The 19,128-nt window shown below is 44.7% G+C and overlaps 1 protein-coding gene across 2 annotated transcripts in view; it reads left to right on the top strand.

Moving 5' to 3' along the window:
• The window catches only part of STAC (SH3 and cysteine rich domain), a 113,317-nt gene that overhangs the window by 67,476 nt on the left and 26,713 nt on the right, over positions 1-19,128 (top strand). For both annotated transcript variants that reach the window (XM_027522966.1, XM_027522967.1), the window contains exons 3-8: positions 501-601; positions 2,137-2,218; positions 3,352-3,467; positions 6,975-7,053; positions 15,582-15,646; positions 17,129-17,217. In XM_027522966.1, coding sequence (XP_027378767.1) covers positions 501-601; positions 2,137-2,218; positions 3,352-3,467; positions 6,975-7,053; positions 15,582-15,646; positions 17,129-17,217 — 532 coding nt within the window. The remainder of the gene's footprint in view (positions 1-500; positions 602-2,136; positions 2,219-3,351; positions 3,468-6,974; positions 7,054-15,581; positions 15,647-17,128; positions 17,218-19,128) is intronic.

Below are 19,128 nucleotides of genomic sequence, written 5' to 3'. Positions count from 1 at the left end.
CTTCCTCCTCCCCCAGGCCAAGGCTGGTGTGTGATCGAGCCCTCTCTCCCCCACCTCAGAGCCTCATCAGCCCTGATTTCACACAGACCACACTGTTCCCCCTGCATTGGGCATTTTCCAGAGAGTTTGGCCAAGAGTTCAGACTCTGTGATAGGAATTCAGGTAAATGGACAGAATGTCTGGACTTGGGCTACTTAGTGAGGTACGTAAAAGAGCAGAAATGTGACCCATAGGAAGAGCCGAGAAAGTGGGATTTGCGAGTTTGAATTGAATGAGTGATGAAAGCAGAGAAGATTGAGGTTTCCTGGAGAAATGAACAGGAAAGGAGTGGAGGGAAACCAGAGCTGATACTTTGCATAGAAAATAGGGAAGAAGGTAAAAGAATTTACCATAATATTTTGTCCATTTTGAAAGCTTTGCACAAGTCACAGGAAAGAATTCATACAAGTAGCTGGGAAAGTACACTGTGTCCTAACCAAAGCTCGCCATATATCCAACAGGAACAAATGCTAAGCACGGACTGCGCTGCAAGGCCTGTAAGATGAGCATCCACCACAAGTGCATGGATGGCCTGGCCCCCCAGCGGTGCATGGGCAAGCTGGTAAGGGCTCGTGCCCAGAGTGTACCCTGGAACCCCTGCTCAGGGCACTTGCCTGCCTGATGAAATCACAGAATCACTCCATTCAAACTTCTTCCTGGCAGCACCCTGGGAACTGGACCCCAGAAAGCACCCCTCAACCCCACCCCAGATCTCTGGCTGGTCAGCCTGGCTTCCTAGTAGGATTGAGTAAGGAGGAGCTTTATCAACTGAAGAGGTGCAAGTTCTGTGTGTAGAAAAAAACTCAGGGTCTTTAGTAAAGTGGACAACTTGTCTTGGGTCAGGACTTTGTCAGTGTTAGCACTCAAGTCCCATATCCCGAGACTGTCCAGGTTTTGAAAGTAAAAGTCAGGCATCCCAGGAACCTCCTCAGTCCCAGTTTAATGGGCTGACAGCTCAGAGGATATCAAGAACGAGATGGAGATTAACCACCCCACAGAAGTGGAGTGGTAAAAATCTACACCACTATCGTGGATCGTGACGGCCAAACCCAGAGAGGGAGCCTCGGCCTGGCCCATGCTGGCTGCATGTCCCATCTCAGGAGTGGGCTTCCGTACTGGTGCTACAATGATAGACAGCCACCCGGAACACTTTTGAAAATATTTGAAACTAGGATGGCCAAAGAACTCTGTTACTAGAAGGGACCAAGAATGTCTGCCCTAGAGATACTTAGGTCATGATAGCTGATTCAGAAAAACTTAAGATCTGTCACACGGAAGAATTTTTTGTCCTCTATGGCTCCAGGGAAAGCACCTCGGATCAGTAGCTTCCACATCTTAACAATCAGAGATAATGTCACTAAGGTCGTCCGTCCCGGAGTAGTGAGAGTTCCTGCCACCCACGTCCCCAGCAGTGTTCACCGGAGGAACGCTTGCCAGGAATGTTGGAGAGGATTCTGGGATTCTTGTAGGGGCAGGGCCCTGAAGTTCCCTTTTGACCCTGGGGTACAGAAAGGCAGGATTTTTAGAGTTCCTCTCTGTACTCTTGACTGGCAGTATCCTCTTCTCCAAAACCCCTGCCTCACTTGCTCCCCCAACCTCCTCCTCCTCCTCCCACGGTGATTCCCGCAAGCCAGGGCAGAGACCATGGTCTCAGGAAAACAGAACGGGATCTGGAACACAGAGCTCATCAGACATACAAGGGACTTGAGGTCTCCCTGTGAGGTCCACTTGCCCACGTCCAGGCCTTTGAATGAGTGTAATAAACCATGTGGTGAGATAATGCATGAGGGTCCATTTGTATCCTAGGGGCTAATGAGCCCAGTGGAAAGGAGGCGGCAGCAGGCAGGGGGCAGAGGAGAGGCAGGACAGGAGGGCGGGGCTGGGGGCCTGCTTTCTGGAGGGAGTGGAGCTTGCTTATTGACAACTGTACCTCCCTGCCCCCACCAAGGAGAAATTACAGGCCATGTCAGCATCTTAAAGGGCGACAGGGAGGTGTCCCTAGAGAAACCAACTGGTTTCATTTTTAGAGTTCTCGAGTGGTTGTCTCCATCTCAGCAGTGTCACTGAACCCTTTTCTTGCCCATTCTCTCTCTCCAGCCAAAGGGGTTTCGGCGTTACTACAGCTCCCCCTTGCTCATTCATGAACAGTTTGGATGCATTAAAGAAGTTATGCCGATTGGTGAGTTGAGACCTGGTTGGGTTGAGTGGGGGTGAGCAGCAACATCCAAGCTGGCGGCTGCTCTCCTCCCGGGTCCCAGGGCCACAGCAGCAGTTTAGGGGTGGCAGGGGCAGGGCGGAGTGCATTTATTTGGTGGCTAACTGGGTTATGGTCGTTTGTTTTGCTGGAGGGGAAGCTGAAGGTGGACCAAATTCCCCTGAAGTTTTTTTCCTTCCCATGATGAAACTTGAGAGACACCCAGGTCCCAAAGGCTGCTAACTTGCTGTGCCAGCTCTCAGCACCATGGCAGAGTAGAAGCAGTGTGAAGCATGGCTTCCCCTAGACCTGGGTCAGAGCCCAGCTCCCACACTGGCCAGCTGTGTATCTGAGCAAGTAACTCAACCTGCTGGACCCTACACACTGAGAACAGCCGTGGCTGCTTTTCATAGCTCTTTGTATACGAAAATAAACAGAGACACACTATAAGACCAATGCATGGAAGGAACTCAGTGAATAATGGTTATTCTTTAATGAGGACAAATAATGTCTTATGGATATTTCTAGCTTGAATGTATTCTTCAGCAGTATCTTTCAGTTTACTTCTATGTTTTCTTTCTTTCTGAAAACCTCTACATTTATGTTTGCCTTTTGGTAGAGGCAAGGGGAACAAGTTTTAACCTAAAAATTTACAAACTAGAAAGCTTTTAATTAGACATTCAGGAAGCCTAGTAATGTGACATTCTTTCCAAACGCTTGCCTCCTCCTGCCGGCTTTGTGTCACGAGATTTTGTACCTTGGCAAGCAGAGCCTTTCACTAGAGGAAATAAAGCCGGTCTCTGGGAAGAACCTTGGCATTGGAGCCCTGGGGATGGACAACAAAGAGGAGAGCCAGCTAGTCAGGGAACGTTTGGGAGCAGAGACAGCTGAGTGCGGTGGAGCACATCATGTCATGGGAGGGAGGTGCACACCCCCAAGGATACTTGACCACGGAAGCCTCACTTCCCCAGGGGTCTCCCAGGGGTGAGCGGGTCCGTTGTGCAGAACCTACCTATTTCTGGCGTCGTTAACCCAGGAGGTGTGGTCGGTGGTTGGCTGTGTCCCCAACTGTGACTTAAGGAGACCCTGTCTCAGATGAGCTCTCTCTTCTGTCGCAGCCTGCGGCAATAAGGTGGACCCTGTGTATGAGACCCTCCGCTTCGGCACCTCGCTGGCCCAGAGGACAAAGAAGAGCAGCTCGGGCAGCGGCTCCGACTCGCCTCACAGAACCTCGGTGATTGCCTCCTCCCCACTGAGGGAACCCGCCGTGGTCCCAGGCAGGGCAGACCTGGAGCACCTCAGGGCGCATCAGGAGGGGAGTCCGCAGGAGTCACGCAGCCTCCGAAGGGGGCTCCAAGTGCCTTGGGGCACTGAAGGGTAACTTCTGTGGCAGGTCCCCAGAGATCCTCGGAGACCACACTCTTGGCCTCACAATCCTGACTCTCCCCCGTGTACCTCTCCCTCCATTAGACAGCATATCTGCCAACACGTAGAAAGGTTCAACCCACACAAGGGGCAGAAGCTGGAATGTCCCAGCTGTGTCCAGTTCTCCTTCCAGTGACATCCCAGTTCAAGAATAAGCCCTTTCTCACATGTTCTGTCCTTTCTCTTTAAGGCAAGATCCACCCTTTGATTTCTTTCGCACAAACACTGCCCTCCCCAGAGGCATGAGGTGTTTCCCTCCACGGGACACATCAGCATTCCCCCAGCACCTCTCCCACGCTGAGTAGTATAGTAGTGAAGTCACTCTGTCGCGTCCAACTCTTTGTGATCCCATAGACTGTAGTCTGCCAGTCTGCTCTGTCCATGGAATTCTCCAGGCAAGAATACTGGAGTGAGTTGCCATGCCCTTCTCCAGGGGATCTTCCCCACCCAGGGACTGAATTGCAGGCAGATTCTTTACTACCATCTGAGCCACCAGGGAAGCTCCTTCGTTTGAGCTGACCTAAAAATGAATGTTCTGTGCATCTCTGTGACCTAGTATCATCATCCTCTCTGGCTGTCCTAACCAGAATTTCTGTGAATCCCCCAAGATGCCACCCAGCTCCGTAGCAGAGAGGAGGCGCCTCAGAGATCGGTCTGACCTGCCCACATCAGCAGCAATGTCCACTCCTGCAGTTCTGAGCTCTGCTAGAACTGGCTCCACTGACTAGTTGGTTAGCTAGTTTTAGCACAGAGACATGGCAGGGAACACTCGGCAGGAGGCAGTGAACATCATCTCTGCATTTGTGACTGGTTTGGAGCAGAAGGAACATCACAGGCACACTTGAGGAATGTCCAGTCTGCTTTCGTGTCTGTGTCTCGACCCTACAGACTGGTTTTAGGGGCAAAAAAGCATAGTTTGCTGTATGTCAATAACTTGTTGGTTCATCATAGTCCACTTATATTTCCTGGCACTGGTTTCACCAGTAAGTATTTCCTGGAATTTTGTTCTGTGAAGGCATCGTTCTGAGAGCTGCAGGGAGACAAAGACAAATCAAATTGTGCTTAAATATCTGTCACTTCACTCTTTCCCTGGAGCCCAACTTGCCTTGGTGGAAGCAAACAGAAACAATTGATCACTACTTTAAAATGACTTTGCTTCCTTCCTGCAGGGTCAGTAGTAATGAACTTCAGCCTCTTGCCATTCTGGCAGTGTCCTGAAGCGAACATATTCTCACGTAGCAAAGGTTTCTTTTCTTCCAGGGCTATAGAGGCATTTGCTTTACATTGTTGGGAAGTGGCTGCCTGGCTGTTTCTAAATTATTAGGTTTCCTCTCTTGTGCTTTCAAACGCTGTAGAATATAAAAAGCTTGATGGCTTTGGGAAAGCCAGCAGAAACCAAATTCAAAAACTTTCTAGGAGTTGGTTAGCTCATTTAGGAATGACCTTCAGTTTTGTGAGATTAAATTAACATCATAATAGCAACTTTTGTTCAGAAACAGTGAGCTTCAGAGGAAAAGGGTCCAAGTGACTTAGAGACCCTGTGACATTTTTTTTTTTCTTTTTTCTGATGTGTCATGAAAGGAAGAATGGCTGAAACAAATCTTAAAGCTAAACTGTAACAAGAAATCGGTCTCAGAAAGACAGTATTATAGGACTTTAGAGCTGAGGAGAAGAGCTAGGATGGCCCACTCGTTCCTCTCTAATAAGATGTAAATGGTTTTAAAAGTATGTGACTCTCCTCTAAGGCCCCCTGAATTCCTCTTTTAGAGAGGTGAGGGGCTTTTTTGGTGGTTAGGACTCTGTGCTTCTACTGCAGAGGGCGCAGGTTTGATCCTTGGTTGGGGAACTAAGATCACACATGCCGTGTATTATGGCCAAAAAATAATAAGAAAATAAGCAAAAATAAGCATCTCCCAGTGCTTAGATGAATCTAGAGGATGGTATGCTTAGTGAAATAAGTCAGAGAGTGACCAGTACTGTATGATATCACTTAGATGTGCAATCTAAAAAATAATACAAGTGAATGTACACGCAAAACAGAATCAGACTCACAGATGTAAAAGCAAATTTATAGTTCCCAAAGGGGAGAGGGACAAATTAGGCCAATGGGGTCGCCAGATACAAGCAATTATAAAGTAGATAAGCAGTTAGGATATACTGTATAGCACAGGGAATTATAACCATTGTCTTGAAATAACCTTTAATGGAGTATAATCTGCAAAAAATGCTGAAGTTTTATGTTATACACCTGAAACTAACATAATACTGTAGATCAACTCTATTTTAAAAAAAGAGCATGGACTCTGGAGACGATGCCAGAGGCCTAAGCCCTGCTCTACCACTTAGGTACTCTGAGCCCTCAAGTTGAGTTCTCTCTGGGCTTCAGGTCCCTACCTGAAAAATAGGTCTATCATAGAATTATTGTGAAGCATAAATGAGACGATTCATATAAAGTACTTAAAAACAGCATGCAATAGATGATTGGTTATAATTAGCTATTTAGAGTGCTGCTTTATTATTGTTGTTGTTATTTCTGTAACCTAAATAATGACTATGAAAAAAAAAGTTAAAGTGTTAGTCGCCCAGTCATGTCCAACTCTTTGTGACCCCATGGACTCTAGCCTGCCAGGCTTCTCTGTCCAAGGGATTCTCCACGTGAGAATACTGGAGTGAGTAACCATTTCCTCCTGCAGGAGATCTTCCTGACCCAGGGATCAAACCCAGGCCTCCCACAAAGCAGGCAGATTCTTTACCGTCTGAGCCACCAAGGAAGCCCCATAATGACTATAACTCTTCCTATACATAAGAAAGGGCAGAAAAAGTATTGATGTTAGTGAAACAATTACTTTTTGCAGCAATGGAAATAGGCTTTAACTCGTACCTAAGTAATGCAACCCTCAAAAGTACATCTTGTTCTCCAGAATTAATGTTCAGCACTCACCTAGAAAGAGCTATATAGTTCTACTGAACATTTTAAGTAACAGGATGTGGGCAGGAATTCTGATTTCTCTCTGTCGTCTCTTCCTGGGAAGCAGCCTAACTGTGGCCAGTGCATGTAGGCACTCATTCACCTCTCACTGAGCACCTTTCTTGTGCCAGCCCCTGAGCCTGCCCCGGACACCAGGAGGGAGGGACAGTGCCCGAGAGGGAGTACACAGCCTCTCTGAAGTTAGCCACACAGACAAGAGAGCAATGATGAGATGCTTAAGACAGTATCTTGCAAATTCCACCTTAGTTCTTCTACTGGTATCACAGTCTCTACTCACTGAGTCACTGAAATGACATTGCTCATTCGCTACTATACTCTCTTTTCAAGACTTCAGATCTCGTGGAGGTTCCCGAAGAGGCTGACGGGCCAGGAGACGGGTATGACCTGCGGAAGCGGAGCAACAGTGGTAAGTCGGGGCGTGGGGATCAGGCACCACCGCCCAGCGCAAACGGGAATCTCATCCATCATCCAGGTCAGCAGGCAGGCTCACATGACCTCCAGGCCCCTCTCTTTCTCGGCCACCTCTGGAATTCAGACTGGACAGTGTTTGATAATATGGAGGGGAACAGATAAATTTTGGTGGATTTCAGGAATTCAGTTATAACATTCCCTGAGCTCTGGCTCCTGAGTTCTCATGCTATAAGGACATGGAGGTCCTTCCAGAGCTTTTTGTTAACATGTCACTTCCCCCACTGACCTACACTGGATGAACAGGACATCCCAGAGAGAAAACATCGGAAGTACTCACAGTGATGTGCCTGCTCAAGTGAGGAGTGGTGCTGAGGAGTGTGGGCCTCCCTGGGCTCCTCCCCAGCAGAGATGACTAAGATTCAAAAATGGATCTGCACAATCCAGACAGATATTCCATATTAATACCATTTAGTTTTCTAATAGCATAAGCCCTTTTTAAAATAATTCCTAGAATACTTGTTAAATACTAACTACATGCTACTGCTTGCTAACATTGAGAAAGAATCTCCTCTTAGCTTAAAGAAACATAACCAGCACCTAATACTTGAATCTTGATGAGCCTCTTTGATGTCAACAACTACTTCCTCTCATTTATCAAAAAAAAAAAAAAAATTATGAAGTGTTTTCTACCACCAGCAAAATTACATATGTCACAGAGCTGTGCTCAGGTCACTCATAACCCAGCAATGTTGCAGGCCCTGACCTGTGTTGTTCCTTTGGGCTGAATGCCTTCTCCTGGCAGAAGTTACCCCTCACACTTAATCCCCATGTGGGAAGCACTGGAGAATGCTGCCTTGGACAGATTTTCCACTTGCCTGGTTGTCCCTGCCTTTTCCAGACTGGAAACAGAACTTCTACATCAAATACCCTGTAGCTGCGTTGTCAGCAGCTGTCATACAATGAGGTACCATTTCCACTTCTTTAGCTCTAGGAACTCACTCATGTCTCTTCTCCAGTTAGGATTGTGCCTCTGTGATGACCCTCCTTCCTAAATAACTGTCAGCATCCACAGGGTCCCCCTTTTGCCAAGCCTGTACATAGGCTGCTAAAGCACACCACTAGAATAAGAAGCCTTTGGCATCACATGGGGAAAACTGTACTTTGGGATCCATGCAGATACCCAGGGAGCACTTAGCAGTGCCATGAGAGAGACAGATCAGAGAGCGCCAGCTGCCGGGGCCCTCGAGGCAGAGCCATAACCCTGCATGCACCCAGCCTAGGTTTGTCCAGCACTGCAGATCCAGCAACTGAATTTGGGCCAGCAGCCCTGGGGTTCATCCGTATCTTAGGACCAAACTCACCAGAGGCTGGAGTATAAGCCAAAGCTGTGTCTCAGTGCTTCAGGTCTGGTCAGCCGTTCTTCCCCTGAGTCTGATTCTGCCCATCTCCCGCCCCTGAGAGTGGACTCCCCTGGTGGCTCAAACGGTGAAGAATCTGCCTATAATGCAAGAGACCCGGGTTCAATCCCTGGGTTGGGACGATCCTCTGGAGAAGGAACCCACTCCGGTATTCTTGCCTGGAGAATCCCATGGATAGAGGAGCCTGACAGGTCGCAAAGAGTTGGACAGGACTAAGCAACTGACACCTGCCCCAGACGCTTTTCGCCAAACCACAGGCGGCCTCTCATCACTAACTTCACTGGATGTGTTTGGTCCTGGGCCCCTGCCTGCTCTGAAAGTGAAGGCTGGGCTTCACTAGTGATCATATGGCCTTCAAGAGACCTCACTTCACTCTGCTTTAGTCGCTTCACCTCTAAAATGACAATGCTAATAACACCAAATCCATAGAGCCTCGTGATCTTTAAATGAGATAATGAATGTAAATACTACCCATTCGCTGAAGACTCTGAAGCTTCATTCCTAGCATTAGGCCTCTTGGCTGCCTCTGATGCCTGTAGCCTACTGGACATGGCCATGTGAATGGAAGACAAGCATCTTCAAGCTAACGCACCCGAGTGGACTCTTGAGTCCCCCACTTGCCTCCCCTCCCACCCACCCACTGAAATGGCTCTTCTTCGTTGTTCCTACTCACTTGTAGGAATGTCATTCTGCTAGATTATCAGGCCAAGGCTTTTGGCATCATCCTTGACACCCTTCTTCTCGCACCTCCTGTCCAGTCTGTTGGCAGATTTTATCTGCTGGTCTTCGGAATCACACCCAGCGTGTGCCCACAGCTTCCCTCTCTGCCTCCACCAGCTTGATCCAGCTTGATGGATGCTGTCAGCCATTCCTCAGTAGATGAGGTCTCTATTTGCCCTGGGGATTTCTTTACTCAAAAAGTGGTCTTTTAGGGACTTCCCTGGTAGTCCAGTCAAGGCAGGGGACATGGGTTCAATCCCTGGTCCAGGAAGATCCCACATGCCATGGAGCAACTAAGCCCATACACCACAGCCCTGAGCTTGTGTTCTAGAGCCAATGTGCTGCAGCTACTGTAGCCCGGGCTCTCTAGGGCCCATGTGCTGCAACAAGAGAAGCCACGGCAATGAGGAGCCCATGCATAGCAATGAAGAGTAGCCCCTGCTTGCTACAATTAGAGAAAGCCTGCATGCAGCAGCAAAGACAGCACAACCATAAATTATTTTTTGTTAAAGGGGGTCTTCTTAGAGTTTTAAATTATGAACAGCCATATTTAAGGATCATCACCCTGAAGTACCATTACTATTATTGAAGTCATCATAAGGTCACAGAGTGTCGAAGGTACGATCTGGAGCCTCACTACTTCACGTGTGGCCCATGGACCAGCAACCTGGGCAGAACTTGAGAGCCCATGAGAAATGCAGACCCAGCCCTGCAGAATCAGAATTTGCAGATGAATCTGTGGTTCACATTTTTGTTAACATTTGAGAAGCAGGATTAGAGACCATTTAGTCCAACACCCTCTCCTCCAACATACACACACAAGGATACATAGACATACACACACAACAAATACCAAGTAGATTAAGGGAATTGAGACACTGAGTCATATACTCAAGAGCACAAGTTGATTATCTGCTGTCTCTTTTTCACGTTAAGGGGCATTTTCACAGTCTTATTCAAAGAAATCTGTTGAAAGAACTTAGCAAATGGTAAATCTCTAAAATGCTTTAGAGACCTATTAAATATTCCTTTGATCAGCGGCAGCTTTCTTCACATGCCCTCTTAGAAGCCAGGGTGAGTAATTATGCAGCAGTTTGCTTCAAAACAAGTTCCTTTGATTTGGATTTAATGCTCTGTCTGTGCAGTTTGAGAAACAAGGTAGAGAAAACACTTTGCTTACATAGAGTCCAAGTTCCCACTCATCTTCTCACAGTTTTGGCAAGGAGAACTCCCCGTTCTGTATTACTTGTTTCACGTGGGTTCTAAAAAGTACACGGAGCACACAGGTATTATTTCTGCCACCCAGGTGTTGTGTCCAGATTCTTGAGGAATATTTCCGAGGCCACCTCGGAAGAAGTACAACTCATATTCATGTCTTTACTGATAAAAATATAGACTCTGCTTTCTCTCTTATGTTATGAATCTCTCTTGGGCAGGCCTGAGGATTTCTGGTTGTTGTTTTCAACAACAATTTTTTTCAACAACAATTTCAACAATTCCTTGGTGCCTCAGAAATTGACAGGGGCCAGAATTATTGGTCTTCGCTTTTGCCTTAACTGCCGAATCTCCCCTGGAAGCAAGGTCATAAGCAAAGGGTGAAGCATCTAATACATAGCCTCAAGATGACAAAAAGTCAAGGAGAAGTTGACAGAACTATTAGGAAATTGGCATTGCACTTCATAATCAGAGATTTTAGCACACCTTTTGGTCACTGGAAAATCAGATAGACAAAGAGATTCAGTATAGACGTGGAGGATCTGAGGACGTACTTGACAATCCTAACCTAATTAACTCTTTTTTTCTCTCTTGATTTATTTTTTTAATATAAATTAATTTATTTTAATTGGAGGCTAATTACTTTACAATACTGTATTGGTTTTGGCATACATTGACTTGAATCCGCCATGGATGTACATGTGTTCCCCATCCTGAACCCCCCTCCCACCTCCCTCCCCATCGCATCCCTCAGGGTCATCCCAGTGCACCAGCCCTGAGCACCCTGTCTCATGCATCGATCCTGGACTGGCGATTCGTTTCACATGTGATAACTTACATGTTTCAATGCCATTCTCCCAAATCATCCCAACCCCTCCCTCTCCCACAGAATCCAAAAGACTGTTCTATACATCTGTCTCTTTTGCTGTCTCGCATACAGGGTTATCGTTAGCATCTTTCTAAATTCCATATGTATGCGTTAGTATATTGTATTGGTGTTTTTCTTTCTGGCTTACTTCACTCTGTATTTAACTTTAAAAGGACACTCCGGAAGAATGAATATATTAATATATTTACAATATATTGGCTTCCCAGGTGGCGCTAGTCGTAAAGAACCTGCCTATCAATGTAGAAAACATAAGAGACATGGGTTTGATCCCTGGGTCAGGAAGATCCCCTGGAGGAGGACATGGCAACCCACTCCAATATTCTTGCCTAGAGAATCCCATGGACAGAGGAGCCTGGCAGGCTACTGTCCATAGGGTTGCAAAATGTCAGACATGGCTAAAGCAAATTGGCACAACACACATACATACATATGTATCCTAAATCACTTGGCTGTACACCTGGGACTAGCACAACATTATAAACCAACTGTACTTCAATTGAAAATAATAAAAAATTAAAATTAAAAAGGATGCTTCATCTAACAAATGAAGAATTCACATTCTTTTTACGAACACATGGAACTATTGCTTACCTATTGGACTATAATGCACGCTTCATAAATTTCACAGAATTAATATGATATAGAGCACATCTTTCTAACTACAATGCAAACAAGATAGAAACGAATATCCAAATTATAACTAGGAAAACCCACACTTTAGGAAATTAAAGACGTACTTTTTGAAAGCTAATATGTCAAAGAATTCATAATGAAAATTGAAATATATTTAAAACTAAATAATAACAAAAACACTACCGGACTTCCCTAGTGGCCCAGTGGTTAAGAATCTGCCTGCCAATGCAGGAGACAAAGGTTTGATCCCTGGTCTGGGAAGAGTCTGTATGCTGCGGAGCAACTAAGCCCGTGAGCCAAAACTACTGAGCCCAAGCTCTAGATCCCTGAGCTGCAACTGCTGAGCCCACGCACCGCAAAATACTGGCGCCTGCGTGCCTTAGAGGCATTGCTCCGCAAAAAGACAAGCCATTGCTACGAGAAACCTGTGAACCACAGCTAGAGATTAGCCCCCACTTGCTGCACCTAGAGAAAGCCTTCATGCAGCAAAGAAGACCCAACACAACCATAAGTAAATAATTTTTAAGAACACATACCTATCACAACTTGTGGGATGCAGCTAAAATTGTGCCTAGAGTATTTAGCTCTAAAGTTATTCCATGAAAAAATAAAAGCTGAAAAGTAATAATCTAAGCATCATATTCAAGAAGTCAGTAAAAAAAAGAAATTTTAAAAAAAGAAGTCAGTAAAAGAAAAAAGAATAGATAAGGAAGCAGTAATAAAGATAAGGAATTATTATGTGACACAGGTAGATCTGTAAATTCTAAAAACAGTTCTTTAAAAAAGTAGAATTTACAATTGATAACTTTAAGAGTAAGAGAGAAAGATGAAACAAAAGGAATAATTTTAAAAGGAGGAATGTCAACAGAGGTTGACAGGAAAGCATTTTATGACCAACTTTACCAGTAGATTTAAAACTTCAAATGGACAGCTGCCAAGAAAGCTATCAATGACCAAAGTATGACTCAAGAGGAATTAGTAATTAGAGAACTTGACTTGGCTTCCAATTATGATAGAAACAGAATCAGTATTTTAAGTTTTTTCACAACAAAAATGCCAGGCCCAGGCAACTTTATAAGTAAACGTGACCAAACATTTAAGGAAGATAAAATTTCCAGATTAGCTAAGCTCTTTCAGGATAACAGAACGTGCTAGCCAGCAGCATTCTCTAACTTAGTTTATGGGGCTGGTATAATACTGACCTCAAAACCAAAGGAAGACAGCATGAGAAAGAAAATTGTTGGCTCATCCCCCTCTTGAATATGGGTGCAGAAATCTGAAACAAAGTCACCTCAGTACACTGAATCCAGTAATGTATTTTAGAAAGGCAGTGCATAATTACCATGTTGAATTTATTCCAGGGATGCAAGTTGAGTCAGTATCAATAAGCTGATAATGTTACTTGTACATGACCAGGTTAAAGCTGAAAATCCACATCATCAGCTTGTTGGAGACATGGGCCTCCCAGGACTGCGAAGTAAGAGAGAACGACAGAATACAGAAAAGGAAAAGAAGAAAGCTTTAGGGGGACTAGCAAAAACTGAAGGTTGATTTTGCATCTGTAACATTAGAAAACATACTGCAGAATTAACACAGATTTTGTATGTATCCATGGATGAAGTCAATAGCCAAATTATTTTTCATAAAATGAACTTAAAGTACCAAACATTAAAAAGTGTCTGATATATTTTTTTGGTAAAATAGTACCAAAAAAAATATTCTTTATACCTTTCCTCTCAAATCAACGTCTTAGAAATAGCCAGAAGGAATGGGTTTTTTAAAAAATCATTTTTGCAGTGTTCCAGTTCTGCCTGTAACCATTTGACTGAAAACACATTTGGAGTCACTTCAAATAATGTTCAGCATAGTTCAAAAAATGATACACATTGTTGTGACGGCTAATGGATAGTCAATGAAAAGCTCAAATAATTTGAAATTACAAAACTGTAAAATCAAACTGAATATTGCACATGCATCTTATGTAGTCTCAATTTTAGTTTCAATCAATAATTTTCTAAGAAGATGGTCTTGTTATGTTTCCATTCAACTACTCAACATTCTTTAAATGTGTCCAGTTTTATATTTATGCAATCAAGTATTATGCCAAGATTTCAAGTAATCACTTAAAACAGAGAAAAGTATTGCTGGTCTCTACTCTTTTTGAACCAGGAAGTTGCATAGCCAAATATTCAGGCAGACAAGGTCTGTAAGCATCGGCCCTTCATTTTCCATTTTCCTACAAAGCGGAGCTCCTTCCATGACTGCATATTGACTTTCTAGGGATAATGGAACTGCATCCACAGGCTCTGGAACCATAGTGAGTGGGTGAAGTCTCTCAGTCATGTCCGACTCTCTGCAACCCCGTGGACTGTAGCCTAACCAGGTTCCTCCGTCCAAGGGATTTTCAAGGCAAGAATACTGGAGTGGGTTGCCATTTCCTTCTCCAGGAGATCTTGCTGACCCAGGGATTGAACCCAGGTCATTGTAGGCAGAAGCTTTACCGTCTGAGCCACCACGGAAGATCCCTGGAACCATAAACCATGGACAATAGATGTTTACTGAGCATTGGTTCATTTACAGGGGCTCTTGTTCAGAAGTGTGTTCCCTTCATCACGGCTACTGAATCCATTTGCAGGACAGTGGAGATTGTCAGGGCTGACTGAAAGAGGGTACAGAGCTTTCTGTGATGTGTTTCTCTTCCTCTGCTGGTTTCCTTGACCCTCTGAAGGAGACCCAAAGGGAAGACTAAAACAGCAATGTATTTTTGATTATCAAAGCTTCTACAAAGTAGATTAATTTCAACACTATGGGCCCTATTGTATAGACTTGGAAACATGTGCCACCTTTTATTTTTATTTAAGAAAGATACATGATGTTGGTCTCCAGGGTTAGATGGTTGAACTCACTAAGCAGAGCCCCGCCATACCCATCAACCCATCAGGGACCTTCCACAGCTGTGTGTGTGGACAGTGACAACTCCTACCCATCTTAAAAAGCCTTTTTCCTCATCAAAGGTCACAGAGTGGCTGCTAAAATGCAAAAGGTAGAGAATTATGTATTTTAAGAACACACTAGATGAGAAACCACTGTTTAATTTTTTTCCCAATAATACCCCCCAATGCACTGCCAAATAAGAGATCGAGGAAGTATTTTTAAGTTTAAAACCTTAATCTGCAAGTAGAATACAGAGATCATCAGGAAACTAGCATGAAGATATTGAATAGAGATCAAAGAGTCTGGTATTTAGAAAAGTGTATTGAAATACAGTTAAATTGCACCATACTTCACCTACGCTACCATCCCCTTAACAAACGATTGGATACATTTAACAAAGATGAATGACATGGTTTCTGCTCCTGAGAAGGGCTCTGCCAAATGAGACCAAGCAATGCAGGAGGATGTGTGCTGGCCCGGAGGTGTGGACGAGGGTGTGGCTGTGCAGAGAGTGTGGTGTGGACCCTGCCAGGGGCGCAGAGGGCAACAGATGGAGCGTGACACGCGAGCTGGGTCGCTGAGGATGAGGAAAGGCGGGGAGAAACTGAATTGAAACTGTGGTGCAGGGAGTAAATAAAGCTACGTCTTTCAAGCGTGTTTCCCAAATGTGGTGACTGGACTCATAAATCTCCTCCTTTTTGTGGTCTCTTTCAGTGTTCACATATCCAGAAAATGGCACTGACGATTTCAGAGACCAAGCAAAGAACATAAACCACCAGGTATTCATGGACATCTCAGAAGACTGGCCAGACAGGGTCCTTAGATTATTCTGTAGGTCACCCCCCAAGTGGGTCATGAAATCAACTTAGTGGGGCCCAGACTAGCATTTTTAGAGAATAATGTACCGTAGAGTACATAGCATAGGCAGCACTGAGCAAAACAAATTCCAAGGCATCCAGGGTAGAGAGGATAAAGACTGTACTGTGTGCTTTTGCTTCTGTTATGTATGCTACCTACAAGTTGGCATGTGCTCTACAGTATGTAAATTATATATTATGACTGTATTTCATAGTGGGCTTCCCTGATGGCTCAGAGGTCACAGCGTCTGCCTGCAATGCGGGAGACCTGGGTTCAATCCCTGGGTCGGGAAGATTCCCTGGAGAAGGAAATGGCAACCCACTCCAGTATTCCTGCCTGGAAAATCCCATGGACAGAGGAGCCTGGTGGGCTACAGTCCATGGGGTCGCAAAGAGTCAGACATGACTAAGCGACTTCACTTTCAACTTTCAAGTTTTATATTTTATGTTAATTTAGATATATAATTAGGATGGAATAATACTGCATAAAGTACTTGAGCTTTGGGCAGCAAACAGAATCACAGATCAAAAGAATATAGTTAAGTGCAGCTTTTGTTTAGGTTTTCTAGATATGGCACCTATTCATTCTATTATTATGTCTTTAAATGTATAGTAATACATTATATATTTGCATGCATATAAAATGATACAAGATAATATTACATGTTGTATAATTTTACTTTATCATGTATATTATAAAGCAGAAACATTTATATAGCTACAATATTTGTGTAGTTAATAACAGCTTATGTTTATATAATACCTGTAAAACTCATATAGTTCACAAATTAGGGACACAATAAAATCGACCTCATGGGCTGTTGTTAGCTTTGCATATGCTAATCCATGTACCCTCATGCCTCTCACACAGCAAGCTATCAAAAAATGGTAGCTTTTATTATCATTATTGCAGTTTCATAGTCAGTGGATGGTGATACCATAACAAATCAAATCAGTCTCAGGCCAACATCTTTCATTTTTCCACAGCATGAATGAACTTATTTCTTTGATACACTAGATACAAAATTGTCCATTGTAGGGAATAGAAGTTGTTTACTACTCTCCACCTGTCTGCTGTCTATAGACAGAATATTCTCTTGCTTGGGCTCAAGTCTGTATCCCCTTTCATGAACGACTAGATCAAAGGAAAAAAGTGACTTGAACAAAACTGTAGTATTTCTGACAAAAAGTTCCACATAAATGTTTTCAAATAGTTTGTAATGAAATCGAACTCAGATAGGAAATTAAAAATAAACCTGTTTGGAACAAAATAATAATGGTTAGATATTTTAACACAAAAGATTACACTGGAATTACATTTAACTTCCCCATTTCCTGTCTTCTTCCTTTGCTCCATTTCTTCCTCCTTCCTCCTCTCATTTCCCTTTTATGTTTCTCTTTCAGGGACCTCTTTCCAAAGACCCATTACAGATGAACACCTATGTTGCCTTGTACAAATTTGTACCACAAGAGAATGAAGATTTGGAAATGAGGTAAAAACATTTTTAAAGGAAGAAGAAGAACGAAAGATTTAAAGTCAGTGGTGATGTATGTGAAAGAAAATAATTCAATTCGCGCTGCCTCCAAGCGCCTTAGAGCAGTGATTCTCAAATGTTAGTGTGCGGGGCTGGTTGATGCGGATTGCTGGGCCTTATTCTGGAAGTTTCTGACTCAGCATGATTCAGCGCGTCTTGGGTAGGGCTTGAAAATCCGAGTTTCTAACTGGTCTGCAGGTGGTGCAGACGCTGCTGGCCCAGGGACCACACTTTGAGAAGCGTGGTCAGTACATCGTCAGTAGCGCTGCTACCGGGAGTTTTCATGAAGGCTGAGCATCAGATGCACTTGGCATCCTGCGGGGTCTAATAGGGAACCAAAAGTGTACTTGCTGCCCAAATTAACGTTGACTGACAAATCAGTCTAAAACTCTATTTATCCCTGCCGGAGACTGGCAGCTCCCCCTGGCTCGCACCTAAAGGTTCTTCTGTTTCAGGACCCATCCCACCTCATGGTCACTGAAACAGAGAGACAGGTGAGCCTCAGGGCGCTCATGAGATCTAAACCTTTCTCTGGACCACAGTCTCATGTTTCAGGGGTGGTGTGGCTGGAGTCCGTACTGTGTCCACATCCTCCTTGCTGTGTAATTTTAAGCAATGTACAAACATCGTGTTTCCCAGGTTTCCTTACTGATAAAAGGATAATAATGACCTTTTCCTCTTAAGGCATTTGTGAGGATGAAGTGAATAAGGTTCGTAAAGCATATAGCACAGGAACAGTAGACACTCAGGAACTGGCCGTCAGTGCAGTCTTTGTAATGTCGTGTTCCCCAGGTTGTCTCAAAGAAAAGACTTCACTCCTTCCCTCTATTCGTGACCCAAGCCACAAGCACTCTCAGGACAAGGACTTGGTGTTTTCCAGCCCTGGAGCAGGATACGAGGGGCTACTTTTGCAGCCACATGGGCCGTTAGAGATGGGTTCTTTCCTCTTCTGAAGAGCATGGAGAGAAAAACTAGCACAGAAAACCATTTATATGTTAGAGCATTAGGGAAATAGCCTCACTGGTCCTCCCTGCAGAAGGCTCTGGAACCCTTTGTCTCCACCCTGGAGCTCTCTGAGCTTTCCCACATCTCATATGTGCTAAGTCGCTTCAGTTGTGTCTGACTCTTTGAAACCCTAGGGACTGTAGCCCACCAGGCTCCTCTGTCCATGGGATTCTCCAGGCAAGAATGCTTGAGTGAGTTGCCATTCTCTTCTCCAGGGAATCTTCCCCAACCCAGGCATAGAACTCATCTCTGACATCTCCTGCATTGGCAGGCGGGTTCTTTATCACTAGCGCCACCTGGGAAGTCCTTTTCGCATCTCAGGTCTGTCCATTTCCCTGGTGTGACCCCTCTGGCTTTTGCCTGAAAAATGGTTCCTCCTCAGTAAAATCAGCCTTCTCCTCTTCCACTTTCCCCAAAGTCCCTGAAGAGAAAACAGCTATCAAAAGCCTCCATGGAGACCCTGTTTCCTGGTCCCATTTGCCACTGGGGTCGACCTGGATCGCTCAGCTGCACTTCCTGGTACAATGCCCAGTGGGCCCCGTAGCAGATGTGAGTGTCCGGCCAAAGTCTGGCAGCTCCCCCAGCTCACACCCAAGGTCAGCTTTCATTGTTCATCTGTGGGCTGCTTCCAGCTGATTCTCGGGCTTTTCCCAGGCAGAGTTGAGGCTTGGTTCCTGGCTCCTTAGATTCGTTCAGACAATTAGGTTCTTATAAATCTGAACTTTCTCCATCCTTGAGGAAGACTCACCATGCTGAACTCACTGGCTGGAGTTGTAAATGTTATCTAAACAGCCTGGTTAGGTACAGCAGAATGAGACGGTGTTTGTCGGGTGAAGCCCCATTCTATCCAGATAGAGCAAACAA

The sequence above is a fragment of the Bos indicus x Bos taurus genome, chromosome 22 (genome assembly GCF_003369695.1).
Source record: "Bos indicus x Bos taurus breed Angus x Brahman F1 hybrid chromosome 22, Bos_hybrid_MaternalHap_v2.0, whole genome shotgun sequence".
NCBI lineage: Eukaryota > Metazoa > Chordata > Mammalia > Artiodactyla > Bovidae > Bos > Bos indicus x Bos taurus.
The sequence above is the reverse complement of the archived record's forward strand: the minus strand, read 5'-3'. Positions and strand labels throughout refer to the sequence as shown.